The sequence below is a fragment of the Trachinotus anak genome, unplaced genomic scaffold (assembly GCF_046630095.1).
Source record: "Trachinotus anak isolate AG129_WGS33_773 ecotype Australia unplaced genomic scaffold, CSIRO_AGI_Tana_v1 ptg000003l, whole genome shotgun sequence".
NCBI classification, from domain to species: Eukaryota; Metazoa; Chordata; class Actinopteri; order Carangiformes; family Carangidae; genus Trachinotus; species Trachinotus anak.
The window spans coordinates 9,955,001-9,982,372 of record NW_027273854.1 but is presented as its reverse complement, the minus strand read 5'-3'; the positions used below and the strand labels follow the sequence as shown (position 1 = coordinate 9,982,372).

General features: G+C 42.0%; 1 protein-coding gene across 6 annotated transcripts in view; it reads right to left on the bottom strand.

Annotated features, from left to right (window-relative positions):
* The window catches only part of LOC139615438 (BAR/IMD domain-containing adapter protein 2-like), a 54,687-nt gene that overhangs the window by 14,328 nt on the left and 12,987 nt on the right, over positions 1–27,372 (bottom strand). For all 6 annotated transcript variants that reach the window (XM_071473406.1, XM_071473431.1, XM_071473422.1 and 3 more), the window contains exons 2-6: positions 25,979–26,054; positions 22,718–22,804; positions 8,751–8,812; positions 7,580–7,651; positions 4,744–4,881 (exon numbers count right to left, since the gene is read on the bottom strand). In XM_071473406.1, the coding sequence (XP_071329507.1) occupies positions 4,744–4,881; positions 7,580–7,651; positions 8,751–8,812; positions 22,718–22,804; positions 25,979–26,054 (435 nt within the window). The remainder of the gene's footprint in view (positions 1–4,743; positions 4,882–7,579; positions 7,652–8,750; positions 8,813–22,717; positions 22,805–25,978; positions 26,055–27,372) is intronic.

Below are 27,372 nucleotides of genomic sequence, written 5' to 3'. Positions count from 1 at the left end.
TCTTCAAAAGGCAGTGAAGCATACGGTAGGGTTCATGACAGCAAAACTAAACACTCCTTTTCATTCCTGTGGGGATTCAAAAGCATTTTCCTGTACAGTTGAGAGCTGCTTAGGCCTGCTCTTCTGTTCCTTCGTCATCAGCACTCTTTGGATTGAAAAGGATTGTATTAGAACGCTTTAGGGCACAACAGAAAGCACAACAGAAAGCACCTACACCTATAGTACCTGCATGGATCTGCTCTGTGTGTGTGTGTGTGTGTGTGTGTGTGTGTGTGTGTGTGTGTGTGTGTGTGTGCGTTTGTCAATGCTTACCTACAGCACCTGCATGTCAACAACACTTTTTCCTTCATCTATATGAATATATCCATCCACAATTCCACGTTTGCTCAAGAAACCCTGAGCTTATCAAACATCTGTTGACATAAATTCTGAATCCTGTCTCTCATCTCTCTCTCTCTCTCTCTCTGTCTGTCTGTCTGTGCTCTTATTAACAGCCTATGCAGCGCAAAAGGAGTTTATCTAGATGAAACCCCTTTCTGTGGCACCTTGGTCCACTCCACTGAGCTACATAATGAGATGATTAACATTTTGGCAGGGGCCTTACCCATTGATGAGATGGCACAGAGAAAGAGTCTGAAGGCAGAAGGGAACAGGGACGAGAGGGAAGACGGACAAAGAGACAGACAGAGAAGTGGGAGAGACAACAGCGGAAAGTGCAAGAGACTGAGAGAGAGAGAGAGAGAGAGAGAGAGAGAGAGAGAGAGAGAGAGAGAGAGAGAGAGAGAGAGAGAGAGAGAGAGAGAGAGAGAGAGCGATCAATGAAATGCGGCCGCCATCTGTGTCCGCTGCCAGACTGTGCTCAGACATACTTTACTTTTTAATGAAAAGAGACGAGATGAAAAAGAAAACTTAGTGCCCTCTCATCTGCTAAAAACACAGATGCAGGGAAGGAGGAGGAGGAGGAGGAAGAGGAAGAAGAGGAGAAGGAGGAGGAAATGTTGAGCTTCCCTTTAGCAACTTTAATACTACTTTCTCGACTGCCTTCTGTTGTCTGAAAGAAACAATCTCTATCCTTCCTACAGTAGGTGGATGGTTGTCACTGTGAAGTGAGTGAGTACAGGGCGATGTCCCTCTCTCTCTCCCTCTCCCTCTCTCTCTGTGTGTGTGTGTGTGTGTGTGTGTGATTCTCTCCAGAGGACTCGGGCACAAACGAGTTGACTTTTCTCTAACACGCCCACAGCCGTGATATGATCAGTGAAAGAGAGCAGGCTGAAAATGAGAAAGGGAGATTGATTTTCCTTTTCCCTGCTAAACGACTGTACGTTATGAGTCCAGAGCCTGCTGAGATCTTTCCTCTGCACAGATGGGCCCAACTGATCCGTCACACAGCCTCAGTAACATTGTGCAGTAATGCTACTTCTCTGCACGTCCAATAAGTTGAAATTACTTGGTGCTAATGGTTTGCCCTAAGTCTGTTCGTCACCACATTTACAGAGCTCTCCAGCAAAATACTGTTTCCTATAATATAAACTGCTGGCAATGGCATGTGGTCTATAAGATGAATTATAAAATATCTTTCATGAACCCCTCCCCTTTTGTTTGGTGTCTGTGTGAGGTCAAAATACCCTTTTAACTGACATTACAGTCATAGCAGTGCGTCTGGAAACTCAATGATCAAATTTTAAATTGTCAAAATGAAATTGTCCGTGGATATAAACGGTTCCCAGTTTTGTACTTTTCATCTGGTGTCACCATCAGGCCCAAATTTTCAATTTTTATACATGAAATTTCATAATCTTTTGGACAGAAATGCCAAGAAACTGAATTTCTCTTTTGTGAGGTTTCCTCTAGCACAACCATTAGGGCCACTTTTTTAACACAGGGCACATTTTCTGAGCACTTTCCTCTCCAAAGAAAAAGACACTCATTTTTAATGCCCCTTTAGCCTTTCGCAAGCCCTTAAGAAAAAAATTCTAAATTAGTACCACACAATTGTCAGTAATAAAGTCCCATATTTTGTTACTGTGGGGTGTAATGAACATTACAGCCTCTATTAGTTTTGAATTTAGTCGAATTAAATTACATTTTTTTTAAACTTATGGACAAACTCCTGTCGCAATAAAGGATTTCATTCGTATACCTGTTTCTGTTCATATATATTGTGCTTCATGTCAGACTGGAAACCTAACAGAAGCCTAATTATTCAGCACATAAGGGTAGTCTTACACAGACAGGTACATGTAACAACTTGCCGTTCTTAACGGAGATTTACGGGCTTAGTTCTCTCAAACAAGGTTCCTGTTTCAAACGCTGCAAAACTCGACTGCCGCACGCACACAGCCAACAACCTCTCCTCATGGCACCCCTGACAAAGTGGAACAAACTCAATATGACACAGTAGTCAGACCAATCAAACACTGCCAGACCACCCCAGTCAGGAAAGAGCAGAAGTGTGCGTGTGTGTCTGTTTCTCCACTCTGGCGAGGGAGGTGTTTTCTTCCAGATCCTGAGCAGCAAAGTTTTCATATCCAATGAACTCTATAAAAACACTGCATCCACAAGTGTTGGCAGACTCAGGTTTCTGGTCCAGCTATCGATCCGACTCTGCCAAGGCCGGCTACACTTCAGAGCAAGGCCAACAGCAGCATAGTAATCACTGTGCAAGCCCTGACCTGTTAGCTTGAGATTTTTTTTGCCTCCATCCCCTCCAGGCAGTCAGACAGTGAAATCCCTGTGAAGTCACACTGTCGCCATTTTCTGCTGTGTCATTTTTCTCAGTTTGAAATGACACACTGGTTACAGGACTAAACAAATAAATAACTTGTTAACACCACCACAGCGAAGGCCTGGAAGAGCAGGTTAATACCGGGATGGAGAGACTTTACAGGCATCTGCGCATAAGCGTGCACTGTCACTCTCTCTCCTGTCGGGCAGGCAGTCGAGTGATGGAAAACTAAATGTGAAAGATAACTAATTGAGTTACTTCTAACACTGAAGGTTCATTCCAACTCATCAATATTCATTTCACCTGAGCTGCTCTGTCGGAGGCTGCTTTGCTATGGAGATAATCGCATGAATGCTGACGCCCAAAGCAAACACTGCTTCGGTCGCTCTGTGAATCAGGTGACAGCTTCAGTTTGACATATAGAGAACCCATATAGAAATGTAATATAATAATATATATATATATATGTAATATATGCCCCTATATCAAGAGCAATTTCATTTATATTAACTTTTTTAAAACATCACACACAAAATTCAGTTTATGTATGATTTTCATGTTAATTTCTTATTAATTTCAAACGTACATGTCTGTCTTTTATATTAACATATAAAATGTCAACATATGTCAACAGGCTTTGGGATGGATACATATTTACGTAACATATGTTGACAATATAAGTATACGTACATGAACATACATATTTGTATAAGCTACACATATACGTCAATATATGAATATATGTGTCCAATTTCTAACAGGTTCCCTGTGAAATTTTTTAATATATGTACATGTATTATTTTACTTCTTACGAACATATATTTCATATATGGAAATTCGACATATGTACATACATTTGTGTATGATTTTGACAGGTTTGAAATGTTGGCTGTCTGACTCCAAAAGACTGAAACTGTTGCAAAAAAAAATTAATTTTTTTTTTGGATAAAAACATTTGAGCATTTCACCTATATGTTGTAGTAGCTACACAAGCACATCCACTGTGTGTTAAAATAAGACATTCAGACTTGTATGCTCCCCAAATATCAAGCCATCTGTAAATCAAATACCAACAGCATAATATATTTCACATGACTATTCATATTGGCCTTCGGGGTGATCTTCAAGCCTTGTAAACAGACATTTCTGAATAGAAACAAATGAAGCTTGAACTAAACACAGAAAAAAAACTGGCAGTATGTTTCTATATAACACAAAAATAACTTTAAAGTAAATATTATCTAATATACAGCGTATGCTAATTTCTGAGAAGTATAAAACAATTTCATGAAACTACTAAATAAATGTGAAAAATAGCATTCCGCTGTGAGTTGTGTTTTATTTTGAAAGGTCGGTGTTTGAGGTGGTTATCTAGTCCATTTTGGATAACTGAGTCAGCCGGCTTGTGCTGTACACACAAGCTGTGCTTTTACTCATCCTGTTAAAACCCTGATCAAAGCCATGAGCCGAAACACACTGGACACAATGAGGTAAATGCATATAATCTTCCAGTGCATCAATTATTGTAGCTGACTTAATATTTTTTTCATGTGTGTGTCTACGTGCCTGCTGTGCTGTGCGTGTGAAGATGTACTTAAGATTGGCAAGGGCACAAGACTCATAATCAAACCTCCACTATTTGCCTTCCCACTCAGGGCACCTCGTCGCCACTGCCTCCACCCCCATCCTTGCTGTTTTGCGTACTCTCTTTACTTTATGAAGAATAAAGTCATTATTTTGCATCAAAACTCATAAATCTCCAATCCAACAGTCACCCACATGCATGCAAGCTTTGCTAAAACCAAGTACAGCAGTGCTAGGAACTGGCTTGCTCATATTTTAATTTTCTTGAATTTGTTATAGCAATGACTGGGTCTTTTGTCCTGTTTTTCCTTGTTTTGCACTGACCCTTCACAATTGAATTTGAACTATTTTTATGGTTATACGAGACATTTTCATTCTAATTGTTGTATAATTCTAACATCAGGATTTGAGCAAGAACCCAACGTCAGACTCACCTGCATCTCCTTCTCTCCGTACTTGGAGGGGTTCTTGCTGCCCTGGCTCTTCCTGCGCAGCTTCTTCAGTTCAGCCTGACACTTCTCCAGACTCTCCCCTTTGCTCTTGTGTTCCATCTGGTATTTCTTAAGGGCAGCCTACATGGGGCAAAAGGCGGAGCACAAAGACAAAATTAGGACCACAAATTAAAAAGTCTGGGTGACAGAGGGTGGGGTGTAGATGGGAAAATTATATATAAATAACAGAACAGCCAACTTTTTTTTTTTTCTTTTTTTGAATGTTCTTACACCAATTCCTACCTTACTAACAGCCACCAGATTCGTTCTCACGTGTCACTGCGGTAATGAAAACCTGCCTTAGATATCTGTCAGATAATGTCTTTGTTGAGGTAATATTACTGTTCTGTGTTTTCAAAAAGTCCCTCTTGGCAGTTGATAGGAGAATTTGGCATCTGAAGGCAATCTTTTTTTTTGTTTTTTTAATTAAAGAAACAAGCTAATTCACATGATGCTTTTCAAGCTCCATGTTTGTGTCTTATTTGTCTTCTAGGTTTGATTTTGCAACAACAAAGCTCGTGATTGTGTCTCCTAAAATATCTACTTCAATTGATTACAAGCAGATTTCCAGCTGATTTCCTCAGTGTAGGAAAAAGAACGGAAATCAGTGACTGCCTGCAAAAAAATAAAAAATAAAATAATTTAAAAAATAAAAAATTTGTTATTTGTAGAACAAGCAAAATGACTGGGCTGGTCCTTTTACAGTCAGTTTATTTATTTAATTCATTTAATTAGCTTATTTAATTATTTATTTATCGAGAAAAACAACTTTGTTTCCGGGCTGTACCAGCTCTGTTGCTATAGTAACTGTGTCTAGTGTGACAAAGCTCATGTGGTTTCTGTACGAGGCAAAATTGGCGGAGGAGAGCTCAAGCATGAGGGTTCAACACCCACATTTGCATAACGTAAGACACTGATGATGCAGGCAGGTATCCTCTAGGCATCATGTGGCTGTTGTCACTGGAAAACCAAACCTATGACACATGCTGTGTTTGGATTTCATAACAGAGATGGGTGGTATCAGTTTTGTAGGCCTGAGCTGGACTGGAAACCTCTGAACTACTAGCTAGTAAACTAAACAACAGGTGGAATTTCCCATTTCAGCTTTATCCACTGTTAATTCATTCTCCATGTCCGTTCTGAAATATTGATTTGAATGTTGTTATGTTTCCACACAAAACGGACCAAAAACATGCCTTTGCACACATGTTGTCTTTGTAACCCAATAACAATGAATGACTCATCCCTTCACTCCCTCCTAGTCTTTGAGGTAAAGCACTTAAACCAATATGTGTTGCTCTGCAATTCACATTAACAATTTTACTCCTAGTAACTGAGGCTCCCTAGTGGAAAATCCCCAGCACATGGATCATAGTAACGATTAGAGAAGACACAGCTGGCTGTTGTGAAAAGTTCTCTTTTGGTGTGCAGGGCCATATTGGGTAAACAAGATAATATCCCGAACATCCGCCTCATTGAGCTGGAATGCTCCTCCTAATTAAGAAAGCAAAAGCCCGGTTGAGTTTTGTTGCCAGCTCCCGTACCTGCAACTCTCGATCACTGGCTACGGCTGCAGACAGATCATTAGTGTGCTTAAATCTGACTTGAGCCAGAATGGGCAGTAGATGAACTTTGGTACACTTGGAGAATCGACCCTCGTTCTTAAAGGTTGATCTGCAGGAAATGCTCCTCTTCATTGGTAATCTATATGCTGTTGTTTTTTTTTTTTTTGTTTTTTTTAATTCTACGTTCATGCCCATATTCTGACCTCATGTGGGCCATTATGTGAGACAAGAGAGAGGAGAGACAGAGACAGAGGGAGAACAGAGAGAGTCGCACCGCTGGGAACAGTACTTCATGCTGGGGGAAAAAAAACAAAAAACAGCAAGCTTGCCTTTGAGTCTTTTTTGGACTGAGTCAAAATCTCAGATGATTACTCACAAAGTCTGAAGCAAAATGAGTGCTATTATCACTGCAGAAGATCTGTAGGAAATTGATTAGAAGTAATGGATGTTATAACCTCAGGGATACACCCAGATAGAAATGTCTGATGCATCTGAACTAATGTAGGAAACATGAAACATTTTTCATATCTATTTACACAGCAAACTGGAAATTTGGCAGATGATTATGGAGTCAAAGAAACTTCAAGATGGTTTACACGGTTTTAATTTGAACTCAACATGACAGCTTCTGCTTTTATCAATATGTCAAGAGGCCAGGAGGCGAAAAAGACTCGCAGACAATCAATGTTTCTATTTAATTTCGAAAGCTAAATTATGTAAACTGCGTGTGAGTGAGTGAGTGATTGAGTAGCTGTGAGCCGAAGCAGCTCGTAACGTGCTCCTTCCAACAATACAATACAATAATGGCGATATTATCCCATCCCCCAAAACAATGCACAGCAGTGCTGCGCTACACTCAGGCTGCAACCCACTCATTCTAAAGATATCACATGTAGACCAGCTCCACAGTGCTTACACACATACACACACATTCTCCAGGAGGGGTTTATTATAATCAGCCTACCCTTGATGGGTGAGTAGACATGAAATGTTATTTTCCAAGCATTTTTGTCACAGACACATCCTGTTATTGTGTCAGAAACACATTTTGATCCAGATGTTAACACACACACAGTTTCACCTCCATCTGTATTACCACGTCAGTCTTATTAGGTCTTCACACATTTGATGGAACATAATATAAAAACACAAAAATGAGCTTTTACATAGAGGGCACTTATTGGACCGAGGCTGCGAGCCAATCAGATACTCACAGTCAGATAACGAGCATCCAGCTCCACCTTCTTCTCCAGCTCAGAGAGCAGCTCGTTGTGGAAGGATTTCAACTGGGGGGAGCACAAAAAAAACAGTTCAATAACATGACAGTGATAGCACATCACTGGCAAAACTCATTAATGGCTGCTGCATATGGAAGCAGAGTGAAGGTTTTCCACATTAACACGTTGATCCTTAAAATCCATAAACTATTAAATAACATGTTATTCTCATAAATTAGTAACTGGATTGTGCACTGACATGCCTGAGGAATTCCCAAATCCCAAAATTAGAATAACATTTCAAATATATTCTATGCTTCTGCCACTCATTTCTATATGCCGTTACAAATAACATTAATGCCCTTATATACTTTACCATAACCCTTCCTCTGTTTTTTTCCCTCCTTTCTGCTGCTCTGTTTCTCTTGGGTCAGATAAGTGTCGAAACTTAGAGAAATCTTATGGAGCTAAAAACATGTGCATGGTATGCAGCAAAGTTTCTTTTTATTCTCCCTTTTAATCATATTGATTAATTGCTATTGCCGCAGCAGGGTAATTAAATAGTAGATAGCAAACATAAAGGGGATCTTATGCTAAAGGTATAGAGCATGGAGCCCAGAGGGCAGGAATTATTATGCATAAACAAATAAGACTTAAGAAGAAAATCAAAATAGATGTCGAAAAATATGAACTGATGCTTTAGTGATAGCTGATGTGTAGGTGAACTGGAGGCCTCCTTCTGTGCCAGATGCACAGCAATAAAATTAAAATCAACTGTCAAATGAGCACATTACCCAGAATGCCATACTGTTCAATTAACTCACTCGACTTCCCCAGCCACCTCCTGAGTTAGCAGTTTGGATTTATATGAGCTCAGCGTGTCTGTTCATTCAATAGGAGTTCATGTTCATTTAATTGCCATGTTTTCCACGAGCTGGCCACAGGGGCTCGAAAGTTCAGGGACAAATCTGTGTCACAGCTGGGCAGATTTGTTCAAGAGCATCATGGGGTAGGGCCACTGTGCCAGGCTAAAACGTATTACTGCTGTAATAGCTTTTTAGTAGTGTCTAAATTATTGTTAAAATATTTTTACATATCCTGAGTTTTATGGAGCGTGCTGTAGTGCTGCACCACAAAACTAAAAACCCTTTGAGCTTAGAATACCAACCATCTCCTCTAGCTGCACTTGGATCTGTCTGTGGACTTCAGCCATCTGGAACAGCACATCCCCTGCACAGAGAGAAAGAGGGAGAAAGGGAGAAAGCACATCAACAACACTCAACAGCACAAGCACATCCACTGCAGAGAAATAAAGAGGAAAAAAGGTAGGAAGCTGGAGAGGAAAAGCAAGAGAGCGAAACGGAAAAACCCCAGCGTGCAATGCTCATGCAGTAATGCAAGACACACAAACATACAGTTAAGGACAAGTGACTTGTAACTGGGACAATGAAGAACAAGATGAAGGTTTGTTGTTTTTTTGGGGTTTTTTTTTGGTACAAGATGACAGAAAACAGGGAAAATGAAACAACAAGAAGTTATGGGATAGTGAGAAAAATGTGGAAAACAAAACAAGCCGTAGGAAACAAACTTAAAATTAAATTCTAGATCTTCAAGCGAGTCTCGTGGAGATCAAACATATTGCCTTTCTTTCTTTGATTAATCTTAACATCAGGCAGTGTCATTTCTAGAACAAAAAAAATAAAAAATAAAAATAAAAAAAACACCTCAAAGAAAGGTTCTCCACATAAAAAATATAAAGGAAATAAAAAAGTAGAAAGGGTAATAACCAAAAGAAGAGAGATAAAGGGGTCATGCAGCTCATGAGAGTGTTTCATTGTCATATACCTACAGGCTGCCTCTTCTGAATGTGCAGTGCATTGTCAAGAAAAGGAACACAAAGAGCTACATTGAGCGAAAGACACATACAGAGACCTGGTGGAAAGACAGTGTGAGACCTACAGAAAAATGAGACACACACACATTTCCCTGACCAAAAGGTCCAAAGCCCCTTAGTTTCAGCGGCGTCTGACTTCAGTTGTTTACCTGGTTTTTCATAAAAACTGTGATAGCAGCAAGTATTAGTTTGTATTGATTGCATTGAATTATTCAAGAAACATACTTTCATAACATTTAAATTACTTTATATATATTTTAGTGAATATGCTTCAGTGAGATGAGACGTTCAAGTGAAATTGTGACAGACACATCTAACAATTAAAAAAAAAAAAAAAGCTGACTGGACAGAATATGCTTTACCGCTGTCTTACTGCTGACATTAAAGGTCCCATATGTTACACTTTTTATGGTATTTTATTTGAAGTGTTGATCTTCAAGAAAAGATATATTTGTGGTTTTAAGAACCAAAATCCATCTCAGTTTATCTCCTCTTTTGGGCTCCCTTTTACATCTTTTACATCTCCTCTTTTGGGCTCCCTGGAGCTCTGGCAACAACAGGTTGGTCAGCCAATCAGAAGAGTGGCTCAGAGCATCTCTTCTGAACAGCTGACTGGTTTCTATAAAAATTTAAATTTCAAAATTTCAGATTTCAAATTAACATGTGGAGAAAAGTTCGGATGCTGGATCCAGGTGGGCCATGCTGTGGGCAAGGCTGAGGGTGGTGGCTGTTTTGTTGCGACATCACAAAGTTACAGTTTGTGATTCTGACAGCTTGTTTTAAGACACAGTTCTTCAATACGGGCTCTGTGCGTTTTGTTTGTGAATTACACACCTTGATACTTTGACAATATTAATATAGCACCGATACTTGCTTTGCAATCTAAAAAGATATGGACATCTCACTCGATACAATATGGGACCATTAATACTATGTAGTAAACCATAAAGTTCTGGACATTTGTGGCTGAGTGGGAGCTGCAAAGTGAAGTACAACACTTTAGAGTGCACATCAGATTTATTTAGTCTTATTTCACGCACACATGCACATGCGCGCACACACACACACACACACACACACACACACACACACACACACACACACACACACACACACACACACACACACACACAAGACAGACACACAAACACCTTCCCACCCCCTGCTGTGTGATCTCATTTGAAAGCTGATCTGTGAGAGTACATCCATCTCAACCTATCTCAAAATGCCTTGTCAATGAAATTTAGAACTTCTGCTGAAATGGTTTCAGAAACAGACTTTAGACGTCACCAAAGGGCTTTGGAGTGGTCTCCGTCCCAACAGACAGCACGTACAATGCAAATTGTTGCAGACAGACAACACTGAACTGACTGTGACGGAGGAGGAAACAAAAAGGGAGGGGGCATAAATGCAGTGAAGCAAGTTGTAGCGTTAGATTACATAAGGGAGGGAAAATACAATATGCACAGTAATTAACATTCTGCAAAAAATTAGAAGAGCTGGCAAAAAATACAATTGATGTTTTTGTAATGAAGACGGTGTCATTTTATTTTAGCAACTCTTTAGCATTTATATACAGTATTAATGAATTTTAATAACTGGTTTATGATCATAATGTAGTTGTAAGCAGATTTAAGGACATTTTAAGTATATCCTTTGTCCTATGTACTAACAATTACATTATAATGTGCTTAACCAATTATCAAATGTTTTAAATACTGCCAATCACTGTCATTGATTTTTTAAGCAAGGGTTTAACCAGAAACCCTAATGATAATGATTTTTAATAATTAGTAAAATGCTATTTCAACCAATTATGGAATTGTTCATTACCTGAAACATGTGTGCAATAAAAATCAAACACAGTGACGACAATAGAGATTTTTTTTTTTCCCCCATTACATGCTAAATTCAGTGCAGTCACTGCCCCCTGCAAATCCTGTACACCCAGGACAGCCAGGCTTTTTGCCCATGGTGCAACCTGCCTGCTGATCTTGTGCCTCACAGGAGCAGAGAAGCAGGCCAAAGCTTCCTGTCGGTTCCCAGCAGGCCTGCTAAGCAGCTTACAGATACTCATCCCTGATCACAGCCCTTCAGGCTTAGAAACCCTGGCATCCTGTTGGCGGCTTCAACTAGCCAGATCAATTAACAAATGAGCAGCCATCACTGTACCACAGACGCACACATCAAATAAACTGGCAGTAGGACAGTTTGTTCGCAAGAAGCCAGAAAGGTAAAAAATGAATGAATGTTCGACAGATCTTATCTCGTCATCTGCAGTTTCATTACTGCACAATGTACGATGCCAAAGCATGGATGAAAAAAAAAAAAAAAAAACTCTTTGGAGATGCAAATAGTTACCATGGCAACTTTGATTTCATATCACACTACAACAGTAACAGAAAATTGGACTGCATCCTTCACGAGCAGTTAACTGCAGAGAATTCAATCAAGAATCAATAAAGAGGGATAATGTGGAAAATTTGAATGTGTAGTGCAATATCATTGTTTCGCACAGGAAATATTTGGCAGGCATGACACAACCTGTGAGACTTGATGTTAGAGCTACCAAGCTCTGACGAGGATATCCGCATACCAGCCACGAGCGACATGACAGACAGGTGGATCGCCGCAGTGACAAGCTCACAGTCACTCACAGGAACCCTCTTACACAAATACACAACCACACACTTGCACGCAGACCAGCAAATAAACCTCCAAAGATTCATTATTGTATCAATATTTCCCAGCTGACTTCCACCACACCCGTGTCCCTCGGCTGAGAGAGAACAATAGTTCCTTTGTTGGGAGGTGAGCTCAGGTTGATCTGCACCTGCAGCACAGCAACAAGCAGCCACATGCCTGTTAGCTTAAACCACTGAGTCAGAGGAGGAAGCACGGACACAGGACTCTGGTGCATATGAACAGACTGTCCCCTGAAGTATGACATCAGCTTGTGTAGATGTATTGACTGCTTGTGTAACAGCAGCGATGATACACCCACACAGGTAGAGAAAAAGAAAAAAAAAACCAAAAAACAGAATAACAGAATGTGGGCTATGGAGCAGAAAAAAAATAAAATAAAAAGTGGAAGTTTGCAGTGTTGAACAGAGAGAATAAGAGAGACAGAGATGGAGGGAGGGAGAGAATGGAGGTGGATGGAGAGACACTGAATCACTGGTGAAGGTCAAGCCGGATTCACTACGGGTTGTCATGGAAGCAGGATAATGCTAGGGTCGTTGCCATGGGAGAAGTTGCAAGAAGAGGGGCAGCAGCTGCAAAGTGCTGTGTTACAAAACGCTGTTCAAAGATCTCCACCCTTACTATCAGCTATCATTACATCAGCATCTACACTTCCCTGGGGAGGAAAGTGGAATGAGTCCTACCTGGGGAGCATGCGTCAAGTACGTGTGTGTGTGTGTGTGTGTGTAAGCACATAGAGTGTGTGTGTGTGTGTGTGTGTGTGTGTGTGTGTGTGTGTGTGTGTGTGTGTGTGCGACTAAAAAGTACAGGGATGTTAATACCTGCTTCCCTGGCCTGCTAAGTCACAAGGGAAACAAACAAGTGGGAGAGTATAATGGGGCAGCGGGATAATGTGCGAGACGCAGATAATAGCTGAGAGTCTGGGTGTGTGCATGTGTGTGTCTGTGCGAACATCTGAGTATATCCACAAGATCTAAACACAGTGAATCAGGGAGTGAGGGAAGTTTATACTTAGATTTCATCCAACTCTTGCTCTCATAAACACACACACACACACACACACACACACACACACACACACACACACACACACACACACACACACACACACACACACAAGATAAACAGTTTGAATTTTTTTTCCCCACTTTTCTCATCCACTCAGCCTCTCACAGGAGAAAAATTACTGATATACTGTATATGACATGTTACTAAAACTGGACACTCAGCCATCCCAGCTGTTCAACCTAGTAGCCTAATATAAGTTTGTCCAGCAATGGTGTCATGCATTTAGGCCATAATGAAGGCTTTAGTAGGAGAAATGTATGACTGCTAATGAGAAGTGGGCCAAACAAATGCTGCAAATAATCTCGACATTTATTCTAAGAAGGTCTCAGGTAGGCCGCCCCGCATTGTTTGCTGGATAATACTGTACAGTACACAGCAAATCCAAACCATCTGCTATCAGTCTGCAACAATCCTGGTCTGTTTTTAAGCTGCTTTTCCACAAGCCTCATCTGCACAATACGTTTTGTAGCAGCAAAAAGCTGAAACATGACATTTTCTAAGATAAAGCAGCATTTTCTGTAGTGGCTATTACTTTTCAACATCTTTCCAGAGGAAATAAATGCTATTTTAATAATAGTTAATTTTGAGTACAGGGAAAAATATGTCATGAATCTTGGTCGCAGAAGGGTTGTTAAGGCCTCATGGGAGCTGTAGTTTTTAACACAGTGATTACAACAAACGCTTCACTTCAAAGCCCTGCCCTAGACGTGAGGCTATGTAATGGGCTATAGCAAACACAAAGCTAGACTAAAAGTAAACATAAATCAAATATTTTATCATGTTTCTGATCTGCAGTCCACGAATTATTGCTCTCGTATTATTATGTAATATGTGTTAACATGCTGCCTGTTACAATTTACAGAGTTTCTGATTGGTTGAGTACATGTCTCATTGGGCTGGTTCACTTCTCATATTGCTAAGGTCATGAGATGTAGTCAGGCTCAGCAGGGTTAGGGGTTACCACACCATGGAAATAACAGCTATACAACAGAATCTATAGTTTGAGCTTTTCTTACCAAGTTCACGTGGTTTTCCCTGATTGAAACATGATTTTATTTTACAGTAGAAGGTTAATAACTTCTCAGAAACCCACACAAGGCTGCAAAAGCAATTGTGTGGCATGACTTAAACTCTACGAAAATCCACTACTTAAAAAAAGTAGGTTCCCTGAGAGAAACTTTGATTACTGCAGCACAAAACCCCCTTTAGATAACTGCTTTTTCTTGTTGCTGACAGCCTAAGTGATGAATTACAAGCACTATGATTGATTTGACAAACTTTGGAGAAACAGAGGGAGAAAGGAGGGAGAAAGAAAATCAAATAATGGGGGAGATGTGTAAAAAAGGTTGGCAGCATTTAGAGGAACACTTACTCTAACTGTGACATACAGATTATGGTGTGTGTGTGTGTGTGTGTGTGTGTGTGTGTGTGGAATCATTTTAAAGATCTAGGGTGTTTTTGTCTCTCCGCTGCTTGCAACAAAGTCTTCTAAGAATCAAAGTAAGAAGTTCAAAGTGGAGAAAGCTGAACATGAAAGAGAAACAAATGTAGTTTTAGGGCAAATTAAGAAGAGACAGAACTCAACACATAGGGAGGCAAAGAGTGGAATGATAGGGGGAAAAATCCCTGGAGAATACAGTAATAACAAGTGATCCCTCGGTCTAACAGAAAAGAGATGGTTGTGAACTCACACAACACTTCAAGCTTTAATGGCAGCACTGTCTTCTCTGAAGGTGTATAACAGAGTTATTTGCAGAGTCATGCAGCTACCTGTTGAGGTATGGAAATTCAAGGAGGGGCTGAGTGAAAAACCAAACTGAGCTCTGTGACTCTGTGTGTGTGTGTGTCATTTGAACAGGTCTAGTTAACCCCAAGAAACCAGGGTCATTAAGGGTCTCTAAACACAGGGTATTCAAGTCTGACTATGCACCAGTGAAGGGATAATAGTAGCCTGTTGATGTTTCACAGAGCTTTCTAGGTCTATATGGTAATATTCTACCATCGAGCTGAACGCTTACTCAGCAAATTAGGTCACTCATCAAATAGAAGAGCGGACTTAAATGAATATATTTTTCTCGTCCTCTCCATTTAAAGATATTTTACTTCTTATAACAGTTTTAAGTGTAGCTGAATAATTTACTGCTTAAGAAGACCAGAGCAAATTAGGGCTGCTCCCCACAAGTCGACCAAACGCTACATGAAAAGAGTCAAAGTCAACCAAGTTTTGATTTTAATTGGTCACTTGGTCGCAGGAAAAAAAAGAGAAAAAGAAAACAGCAATGACATATGTGAGGCAGGAAATCCAAAGTGAGGGGAAGGGACGACCCCAGGAAGGCCACATCCGAACTCTGCAGACCCACATTTGCCACTCGTTCATCTACCTCAAACATGGCTTAGCATCTGAAAGATGTAAGTAATTAGCCACTTAGCATGTCTAACATTAGACATCGCTCAAACATTAGCTAGCCTAAAAAATATAAGCGGTATTAGATTCATACAAGTGTTCGCAGGGACTGGGGAAGCTAATATACCTTGCTTGTGCTCCATATGGTGTTGCTAGTGCAAGTTCATAAGTTGTGTGATGTTCTGTATTTCTCTGTAATGTAGCACAGTGTTACTTAGAACACTCCGTCTCAGACCTGGGCTGAAACCATTTTCTGATATATTTAACTAACAAAATTAATATCATTAACATGCGATGACTTGTCGACTAATGGGTTCAACTAACAACTACAACTTGACCAGGTGCAGCCTAGTCCAAATATTACAATCCCTGTCACAACTGAAACAGTCAGGGAACATGTCATTAATATTGTATGGCCCTAATACTGCATGCATGTGAGACCAACACGCAAGTGTCCAGACTGACTCCAGAATTTAGATTCTAACCAAGGTAACCAGACGCTGAAGGTGCAGGATTGAAAAAAAAACAAACAAAAAAAAACCAGACATTGCTGCTTCAACTATTATACTTGAGTTCAGGTTGAGTTTAGGTCCACACACACATATCCTTTGACAGCATCAGACGTAGGCAAAACACAACACATTTCAGATCTCATCAACAGAAAAGACTTCCGGCATAGTCATGAGAGGCAACATATAAACTTTCACCAAAATGTGGACACACTGGTTTGATCACACTGAATGTGGTGCTTTGTTTTGGTGCATGACAACCTAACCTGTGAAGAATGTAAATACATCAATTATTAGGACAAGTGTGCACTGGAATCCAAGTGTGTGTGTGTGTGGTGTGGTGTGCTTATCTGAAGTAAACAGAGACAGGGAGAGAGAGAGAGAGAGAGAGAGAGAGAGAGAGAGAGAGAGAGAGAGAGAGAGAGAGAGAGAGAGGAGAGAGAGAGAGAGAGAGAGAGAGAGAGAGAGAGAGAGAGAGGAGAGAGAGAGAGAGAGAGAGAGAGAGAGAGAGAGAGATGCCTGCGCAGTCCTGTTCATGTCACCGCAGCTGTATCTAAGCTCACCTTCAGCGCATGTCACTGCCACGAACAAATGAAGGGCAATGTGAATGTGTGTAGATGGGAGAGCGTGGGGGCCACTGGCTTCCCATCATGCACTGCGTGTCTCAGAAATAGAGCAGGAGAAGGCAGGGACCCCTGGGATGGTGGCACAGAGCTAAGAAAAGAGCTCCTCTGCTCTCATTTAAACAGGGACAGGTGCTGGAGGAGGGGAGAGGTAGGCCAGACTGAAGACAGAGAGGGAAAACAGAGCGAGAGAGAGCGAGAGAGAGAGAGGGGCGGGAGGAGAGACTGCATGTTATACAGTATGTGGACTTGTGGGGTTGTTCATTCAAGCACACTTCATCCACCACTGCTAACCTCTGCTCTTAACAACAGATATGTCATTTATCCTTCTGGACAGCATCCATATAACAGCAGAAATTTAACACTTATGTCCTAGATTCATTAACTACATCAGTTTGCAGCTCCTTTTCCCTGCGTGAATCTTTTACAGGCAGGGCTATGAGGTGTTTTTTTTTTTTTTTTTTTTTTTTTCTTTCCCAGTGGGCCCCAGCAGCAACCTAAGCAATCCATTTTCTTGAGTACAGTTTAATAGAGACTCTTTTTTTTCCTAACACATGTAATTTCCCAGTAGACATGTCTTTGTGCTGAATCATACATGTGTGTTATTAAAATGTGGAAGTTAGCAAGGTACAGAAGTCGATAAGAGGTTGGAAAGATATTTGATTTCCTCTGGCTGGGGAGGCTGAACTGTAAGCACTTCACATTCTTGTTCAGGTCCTTAAAACAGACTATTCAGCCAAATGTTCGTCGGGGGTTTATATTATTGTTAATTAGAGGACAGGATAGAGGAAAGCCATCCGGAATTTAACATTATAGTATAGTACAGTGCAATACATTATGTCTGGGCCCCATACATGTGTTAGAATTAGGCTAGTGCTCAGCACTCTCACTCTTCAAACAGTGAAACATTAGCCATGTAGGACAGAACTGTGGAACACACCCAGCCAAGCACAGAGCAGCTCTCAACTCCACTTCACCTGAGGACACTAAAGAACAGGCTGACCACACCAGCGAGTCCAAAAACAGGCCTGCAGCCAGAAACCTATCTGCCTTCAGTATGTAGGGTATGACAGTTTTGCTATTCTGTTGCACCAGTGCATTATATTCAAGTAGGACAGGGAAAATACATACAAAATACATAAAATTGGGTCTCCTAAACTAACTTTGGTCCACTAGTGTTGTTTTTGTCCATCTATATCTAAAACATATTTTATGTCTGTGCGCTGACAGCAATGTTGAGTGGTCGTCACTTTGATTGCACTTTTAGTGTGTTTAGGTGTTGCACTAGGCATCTAACCCATTGCATACCCTGTTATCAGTTTACAAGGCTATTGTTTTTCTCTTAGCAGATGCAAAATGGAGCAAACAAGTGAGCCACACTGAATAATGGATAATTATGACACCAAAACATTGAGAAATAATGTGGTGAGCGAGGTCATATCTGGATACATGGAAAAATCATGGATATGGATGAGGCTGTTTTGCTGATGTTGTAAAACACAACTGCTAAACAATGACATTAGGTTGTGTGAAAAAAAAAAAGCAGTACAGGCAGTGTGTTGTGAATTAGTGCTGCACTATTTTACTATTTTGTGCTATAAGGTACTATTGGTATCTGTATGCTGTACATACAGTTATATACACTGATACATTCTTCCTTGTTTGTCTTTTAGGTCAACTTTTTTCAACCCCTTAACTTATATACTATATTACTTACTAACTATATTATATATAGGTTTTTTTTTTTGCTATTTGCTTCAGTGATGTAGCTTTGATGCACCTATTAACTTGTACGATGACAATAAAGGTATTGAACTGAATTACGTGTGTTCAAACTTGATTTGATTTGGAAAAAAAAAAAAAACAAGTAATCTCTACAAAGTTTCTCAGATGTGTCTTTGTAACAGTAACTCTACAACACATGAATGCAAGCTAGCTGAGTTACACGACTTTTGAGCCAATCAAAAGCTTACTGTAAAACGGCACAGTTGGCTGATTGGTTGAGCTCCTGTCAGTCACAACAAAAGCTAAAGGAGCTCTAGGAATGATGACAAAATTAAAATACAGTTCACGCCTCCTTGGCTGCAGGCTTGGTGGTAAATAACAAGCCTCTTAGTTCAAAAGAATATAAACACAATGGAGCAGAGCTGGTGGTTAGGAGTGTCATAAATATCTTCAGCCCACAAACTCTATTTCCTGTGTTTCCCTAGAAGGCTGGAAAGCCACAAATGTCACTTAGGTAATAAGTGCTCACTCCTTCTACATGAAGAGGGATAAAAGAAGAAGAGGAGGATGGCACAAACAGAGGGAGAGAAGGAAAAGAGAGGGGGATGAGGGAGGGAGAGCAGGTGTGTGTGTGTGTGTGTGAGTGTGTGTGTGTGTGTTAGCATGCATGCGTGCATGTGTATGCATGTGTGTGTGTGGGTGGCAAAGTGACAGGCGATGATTAGCCCAACCAGAGGAGGATATGTGGGGAGGGAGTGCGTGGGAGTAGCGGGGCTGGCGTGAGAGAGAGAGAGAGAGAGAGAGAGAGAGAGAGAGAGAGAGAGAGAGAGAGAGAGAGAGAGAGAGAGAGAGAGAGAGAGAGAGAGAGAGAGAGAGAGAGAGAGAGAGAGAGAGAGAGAGAGAGAGAGAGAGAGAGAGAGAGAGAGAGAGAGAGAGAGAGAGAGAGAGAGAGAGAGAGAGAGAGAGAGAGAGAGAGAGACTGTCTCTTTAGGCAGAGATATACACAAGTGGATTAAAAGAGCACTCGTACTGTATAAACACGTAGAAATGACAGGAGATTTATGTACAGAAAATGCACACAACCATGTAAATATAATAGGCATGAACACAAGCATGCACATATAGCACGCGCGCGCACACACACACACACACATACACACACACACACACACACACCACTAGGGCGCATTCCTGTGGGAACAAACTGTGTGCTAAAGGAATGAATTAAGTATAGCGCATGTTGATGTGTTGATTATGAAAACAGCAACAGAGGGCATTTATATCACAAGGTAATTTCATTCCCTGTTTTAAGCATATGTTTTGTGTGTGTGTGTGTGTGCGTGTGTGAAAGACAGGAGGAAAAAAATGAGGGGGGAGGAAGAAAGAAATGGAGAGCAGCTGCCGACTCTTAGGTGTGTAGGTGGGACCATTTTGCAGCCCGTCTCATACTGAGCCTCTATGGAATTATCAGGCTTTAAAAGAGGTGCAACAAGAGCTCAAACTCATGCATACCCATACACACGCGTGAGCATGCGTGCATCTTTTTTTAAGATAATCAGCCAATCGACTCAGTCAGACATGATGCCAACTGATCGATCGTGGAACTGATCTGATCGATTATAAGAGGTGGAAAATCATGTGCCTGTGAGCTCACTCGGGTACCTAACAAGATGCCCATCTCCATCAGTTACTGGAGCCAGGCGTTTCAAATGTGTACAACACAGTGCAGCCTGGTTTCAGTTAAAATAGAACAAACAAGCAAGTAACAATTATCACGACTGAGTTGAAGGCCTGGGAGACCCGAGACATCCAAGTTACACCGCTCTTCAAGCCTTAATATCACCACAGAATGCTGTTTTTAAAACCTCCATCAATACACACATTAAAAGCAGGTGAAATGAGCTATTAAGGCACAAAATTAGTGTGAAAAAAAAGGCTTATTTACACACTTAATTAAAGAGAAACAATTGCAATACTTTGCAATGGCAACATCCCTCAAGGGAAAATAAGATTACAATGGAAGTACCAAGAAGTATCAGTACCTCACTTTCCTATTATAAGGTTACACGCGCACAGGCTGCGGTTTGTTCGACTAACCTCCACTACTCTCTTTCCCTCCAAGCCGTGGATATTTCTGTGTGCTCCCACCAGTCAAACAGGAAGCTCTGAGGTCACCCCTGCACATGGTCAGACAGGAGTTCAAGGCAGTGGTATTGACCACAGGGTGTGGACGTCAAAAAAAAAAAAAAAAAAAAGGTCCAAAAAAACAGGTGGATGGAAATAAAACAGCACTGGTCCTTCCCCTGGGAAACCACAGTGGTATGGCCAGGAGAGTGTAGCTGGAACATTGTACCAGACCACTCACACTGAACACCAGGAGCTAATACCTTTAGCTGCACCACAGCCCTTCTTTTTCGACTGACAGCTGCACAAAGAGATTCAGACATTGCTGTAGCTTGATGCAAACAGATAATAAGGGACATTTATGAAGACAGATGAGATGAGTGGTTGGACCAGCAAAATGAGTCATTTCAAATACCCAGTCCCATGCAGATCTTCCTCCAGGCAGGGCTTTTGAAAATGGAATCAGTTTTCAGTTCCCTCGTACATACTTGAGACAAAATAGGTGAGTGCATTGATATACTTACACTTACACACACACACACACATACATCATATATACACAGAAAACACAAAATTGGCATTTTTACTTTTCCTCGCCAATATGTGTAACAATAACACAGAGTCAGCTCCCCTGCCAGAAACGCAAACACATTTAAGAGTGACTGAAAATAAGTACTCTGTAAAATAATAGCGAATCTCTGGCTGTTAGAGCCAAAGTGAGGCCAAAAAGAGATTAGATCAGCTGTCAGTTAGATCAGGAACATTGTGCTCTCTTTTTGTGACAAGTTCAGCTGAGGATGTCTGGCTAGGAAGAGCTCACTACTGTAAGGGGGGGCTCAGTTTCAGCATGGAGGTACTGTTGTAAAACTTTGGATTCAATGGAAAACCTCACAGAGCCTGTGAGATTGAGAGATAGCAAAAGAGAGAGAGAGAGAGAGAGAGAGAGAGAGAGAGAGAGAGAGAGAGAGAGAGAGAGAGAGAGAGAGAGAGAGAGAGAGAGAGAGAGAGAGAGAGAGAGAGAGAGAGAGAGAGAGAGAGAGAGAGAGAGAGAGAGAGAGAGAGAGAGAGAGAGAGAGGGCCGCTTGCTGAATAAAACATCCTGAGAGCACTTTCATGTCAGTCCCTGTTGGCTGGGCTGGAGGAAACCCAAACTGGTTCTCAGCTCCGCCGCAACAAAGGCCCCGTCAAATCAACAGCTACTACCAGATCAAGCAGTCGAAAGCGCAATCAGCGAAAAGGGAATCTCTTCAAACAGGAGCTGATTTCCCATTGGGCTGGCGACAGCAAATAAAGACACGCTCACAGACACCGATCGCCTGGGAAACCACTCGCTATGAGAGGACCAGGTGTTGTTTCTCCAATGACCTTTATATTTGTAAAGTGAACACACACACACACACACACACACCACACACACACACACACACACACACAGACAGACAGATACACCCAATTGACATGACATCACATGAGGTGCAACATGTCTTGCATCTGCTATACTGGTACCATTTTCTAAACAGAATCAATACATATAAACCTGGATACATCTCCAACCAGTCACTTCAGAAAGGCTTTTCTAAAATCTCATCTTCAGCTCGGATGACATCATGTTGCCATCATCTATACGGCTGTAAATAAACGATGCTCAGCTCCCACCTCACTGTGCTCACAGTACTGTACTCATAATTGTTACCTATTTCCTTCTAGTGATGATATTTCTCTGACAGAAGGAGGCCCGGAAAAGAAAAAAAAAAAAAAAAAAAAAGTTATTTCCTCCAGGACACAATGCGACAAAAAAACTGCTTTAGGACTACAATGATTCAGTAAAAAAAAAAATAATAATCTAATCAAAAAGCACCTCCTGTATCAACCCACACACTCCCTCTGAATGCTACCTGGCTTCCCCTGCCACATTTTTACACACAAAGTTGATGTTAGATGATGTGTGCATGTATGTAACAGTATAAAGAACTGTTGGGGCTGCTGACGTTCTGTGTAACCGACATCAAGACAGAAACAGAGAGAAAAACCCAAAGATAAAACCGGAAAAAAAAAGAGTTTATCAGGTGTATGTCAGTCACTTACCCAAATCTTTGGATCCTTGACTCTCACTGGCCAGTTCACCCATTCTGACCAGAGCATCAAAGTAGCCTTTGGCAGCAAACGTCACATCTGGAAGCAAAGAGAAGAGCAAAAAGAAAGCAGGACGGTTATCAAGTTGAAGTTTGAAAAATAAAAAGCAGTATACAGTTAAGCTTTCTGGTTACTCTTTCCTTCTACTTCTGCTTTTCCTGAGAAGCTTTTCCAAGTGGCGGATCACAGCTTCTCGCCATCAGAAAAATAGGAATCAGTGATGTTGCTACGCAATTACTCAACATCATCTAGTTGGCACTCGGCATGCTAGATTGCAAAGAGGAAATTATTTTCTGACAAATACTGTGTGCTTGCTGGGTAGGATGCACAACCACTAAAAACTCTTTTCTGTTGTATTTTGCCTCTGGCTCAGTGTTCTAATGAGAAGAAAAGCTGGGTTATTATAACCCCAGGGTGTATGTGAGCATTAAGTTTAATATTTAGAGGATTTTTCTTTTTTGTTTTAAGAGCTTGTCTACTGGTGGCGTATGTACCACACACTGCAGTGAGTCTATTATTGCTTGTGCGCATGTTTTAACGTCTGGCGTCTGAGTCAATTTTGGAGGATGTTTATACGAGTCAGGAACTGGGTGGTAGTGTGTGGCAAATCAGGTGGGCCAGTTTAAGCTCTTTTTGATCTGTGATCAAATGAGCCGATAGAAAGAAGAGAAAAAAAAAAAAAAAAAAAAGGATTTGCCAGCCAATAGCTCTGAGAAAACATTGTTATCTCACCAAGGCTGCTCATGCTGTTAACCACTGGCCATTTCCGTCTTCCATTCCATTTTAATCTTTTTTGTCAATATGTCTTAACATTGGACCACAGGGTGACACAGGCCTTTTGGGGGAGACTCTTGATTGGCAGATGGATTAAGGTTCATAGGTCTATAGACAAGGCCTCAACCTGCTGGGGTTCCCCTCAGCGGCACTTTGGGTTTCAGGTGTGCTGTTGTGCGGCTGACACCGCACCGTGACTTTTCATTACAGGAGGCGAGTGAAAGCGCTCTCCCTCTAGCATCTATACAAGGGACATAACTGCAAATGGCCCTGAAAATGTATGGTGTTACATGACTGCTTTATTTACTGTTGTAAACAGATTTGGTCAGGGGTCACTACAACAAGCTGTCACATGTACGGCGAAGGCGCATGTGCAGATTTGTGCACACACTCGCACACAAAATGCTTAACCTCTACTCTGGATCTTTAGCATACACGAAAACAATCTGTGTGCTTAATCCTAATCAGCAGCCCCTATCTCCTCTGACTAAATAATGATCAAGAGTACTCCTGGTTGCCCAGATCAATAACCACCTCAGCCCCCTGTTATTCCAACCGCTGCTGTGCTGGCCAGACAAAGGTCACACAGGGCAGACTCAGCTCCCAGTGATTTCTGCCCTGCTGCCACACAGGCTGCCAATCAGCCCATCTCCAGTGAATAATGGCCGCAGCTTTTTTGGAGGTGAATTCAACAGCGGTCCAGGTGACAGATGGGCCCTGTGCCTGCAGACAGCTGCCAGGTGAGACACGCATTTGGAACAATAGCCTGGCAGGGGCAGGCTAATTCCAGCAGACAGATGCAGCCCTGTGATAGAGAGGAAGTCTCTCCAGGCTGGAAGGCTCGCAGCTCTGCTCCAAGGCTGAAGGACATATGCTAATGCTAATCCCAATTACAGCTGAGTCAACGGCAAAGACACTGTGTGTTTCCTCCTTCCTCTCTTGCTGGGGGAACACCTGAGAACTGAGGAGAACTGAGAGCAGACCCCCCCCCCAGCCCGCAAGAGCATCACGGCTGATTTCTCTTCATTATGCCGAACAGACCTCCTGCTTTGCTTGATGTGGAAAGTGTGTGTGAAAGTGTGTGTACATGTGAGTGTGCACATGTGTGGTAGGGAGTTGTGCAAGTAGGATGGTGGGAGCTACAGCAGATTTTCAAAGAGATCTCCAAGCAACGGACACTTTCTTCTTGCTGATGCTGCTTCTCTGTGTGTGTGTGTGTGTGTGTGTGTGTGTGTGTGTGTGTGTGTGTGTGTGTGTGTGTGTGTTTGCATTTGAAGGGGTGGCTGAGAAGATAAGCTGGATCTATATGGATACTTTACTTCTCTCTAATGAAATGTGTGGTGAGGGGTTCACAGCGACAGACGGAGAGGATTACCAGCTCTCTGATTGCAAGGCAGACAGACAATCTGTAAGGGAGGGGCTCGTCTCAGAGCTACTGATCCATCACTCACGCTTCACTCTAGAGAAGAGGAGGAAGAACCACTCATTTCTTAATCAGGACAGCCATCATTTCCTGTACCTGCGCCGTCCTCCTCATGCTGCCGGGGGACATGTATAACAAGCTCTGGGCCGTGTTTGGTAGGCAGTATTGGACTCATTCAGTTGTATGCATCTGTTGCTTTTACACTTACCAAGTGCTGCAAGATTCAGCAACTGCCTGCTGTGCTGAAAAAACCTGGAACGTGCCAATTTCCAGATCTAGCAAACCTACCCATGAAGCCCTTTTGGCATTTCTGGTGTTGAATAATTTCAGTGATTGCACCATATGGGTGGAAGCATGTCCTCCCATCCCCTGCCCCCGCAAATCAGAGCCAATCCTGCAAAGTGGGTCTTTAATGGCTCAGTGAGTCCCCACCAGTCTGTCTCCTACCTACACCAAGGCCAGGATTAGTTATTGTGTGTGTCAGGGGAAAGAAGCACCGGGTTGGGGAGGATGGGTGGGGGTACCCCACTAATTGCTGGATTAGTCGGACTGAGGGCACTCAGCCTTGTGTTGAGGTTGAGGGATGTTTTGGGGGAAAGTTTTGGGACACAGTTACCAAGTCAGAGGGCAAATGAAATCACAGATAAAAGGGTGCAATAACCATATATCCACACAGTTCCCTTTGTGAATTTGGCTGCTGACAGTGAGCTGTCAGTGAGTGAGCATCCTCACTTCTGCAAGAGATTAGAGGCTTTTTGCGTTTCCCTGAATACACCTCCACTACAGTGTAGAAGCCGCGCCAGAGGTGGTGCACCACATGATAAGGCCTGCTCATTTGGCAGGAAGATAAATACTGTCCCTTTTCAGTAAGACAGAAGGGAAAGATAAGTAGATAGATACTTACATGCAGAAAGAGAGCAATAGAAATAGGCTGTGTGCCTGAACCTGCAGCGAAACAGGGAGCACAGAGAAAATAAACAAGAAAAAAAAAAGAAAGAAAAAAAAAAAGTACTTACTGGCGAGGGCCTTCTCATAGTTCTTCCCCATGGCAACAAAGTTCCGTAAGCAGGGGTTGAACTGCTCCATGATGGTCTGAAAGAGAAAACAAGCAATATATTGGAGGTGGAGGTTTCACTTATCTGCAGAGTGGGGGTCAAGGGCACAGAGGAAAGACTTACACCTTGTTCTATTCATTCTCTCCTGCACACACAAACCTTCCTCCCAGCTGCACAAAACCTGTCTCACACAGTGTACACAGCTATCGACAGAATCTTTCGGACACACTCAGAGGTCATCTTGAATGTTAATGAGGGCAAGAACAGGGTTTCTCCGCCCACATTCTGCTCCTCCTATAGTTAGAAATAGCCCAGGTCGGGGGGGGGGGGGGGGGGCAGGAGAGGCTGGGGTGGATGGTGATGGTCACGGCGGTGGAGGAGTGGTTATACGAGCTCATGGACTCAGAACAAAGTGACTGTGAAATTTGCATTGACAGGTTTGCATATAGTTACCCCAGAGCATTCGATGATGGACACAAAGGCTCATTATGGCCGTGAGAGAGAAGAGCAGTGTAGATTCTACAGATAACACATGATGCCGCTGGCCATAATTCATCAGCACCTACACTTAACATTCCCGCTGCAACATCGGTAACTGTATGAGGGAAATAAGGGCTGTGCTGCCACTATTCTCGCTGTAACTACACACCTACTTAACTATGCTATGACAATAAATAATGCTATGCTATAATAATGGTAAAAATGTATAATTAAAGTACCGTGTAACATGAAAATGCTCATTATCAAAAGGACCTGAGCGGATTATTTCGTCATGGCAGCAGCACTATGCCACATGACCGTAGAGATACGGAATCACACTCCACCGCAGGCCGAGTCAGTCTAAATGCAGAAAATGCATGATGCCTGACATCTCCCACTGCCATCGTTTCCTCTACCTCTCCTCTTTTTCCTCCTCCTGTGCTCCTTCAGGGCTTCCTCCAATTAGCCGGTCCCCAGTCAGCTACTCAGGAACAGCCAGGGGACAGAGAGACAACCACAACACTGCTGCAGCAGCAGTCCCTTCACAAGCCATCAATACTGCAGGAGAACACTTAATAATCTACTTCTAGCCCGAATCCACACTGTGGCAGAATAATGCGGTGAGGTGCCACCAGTGTCAACCTGAAACAACCCCAGCAGCTCATCCCGAACATCATTTGCCTCATATCTTCAGTGAGACCTCAGCATTCTTTGCTTTTTGCCTTCATCTTGCTGTCTGTCTTATGTTTTTAATGAGAGCCAAGATTTGGAGAGGACGGTGCATGTGTATGTGTGTGCTTGCTGTGGTGTTTATCCCCATCAGGAGTCGTAGTTCAAGTGGCTTGAGTGCAGCACAGCCCGCCTACAGTAGAAAT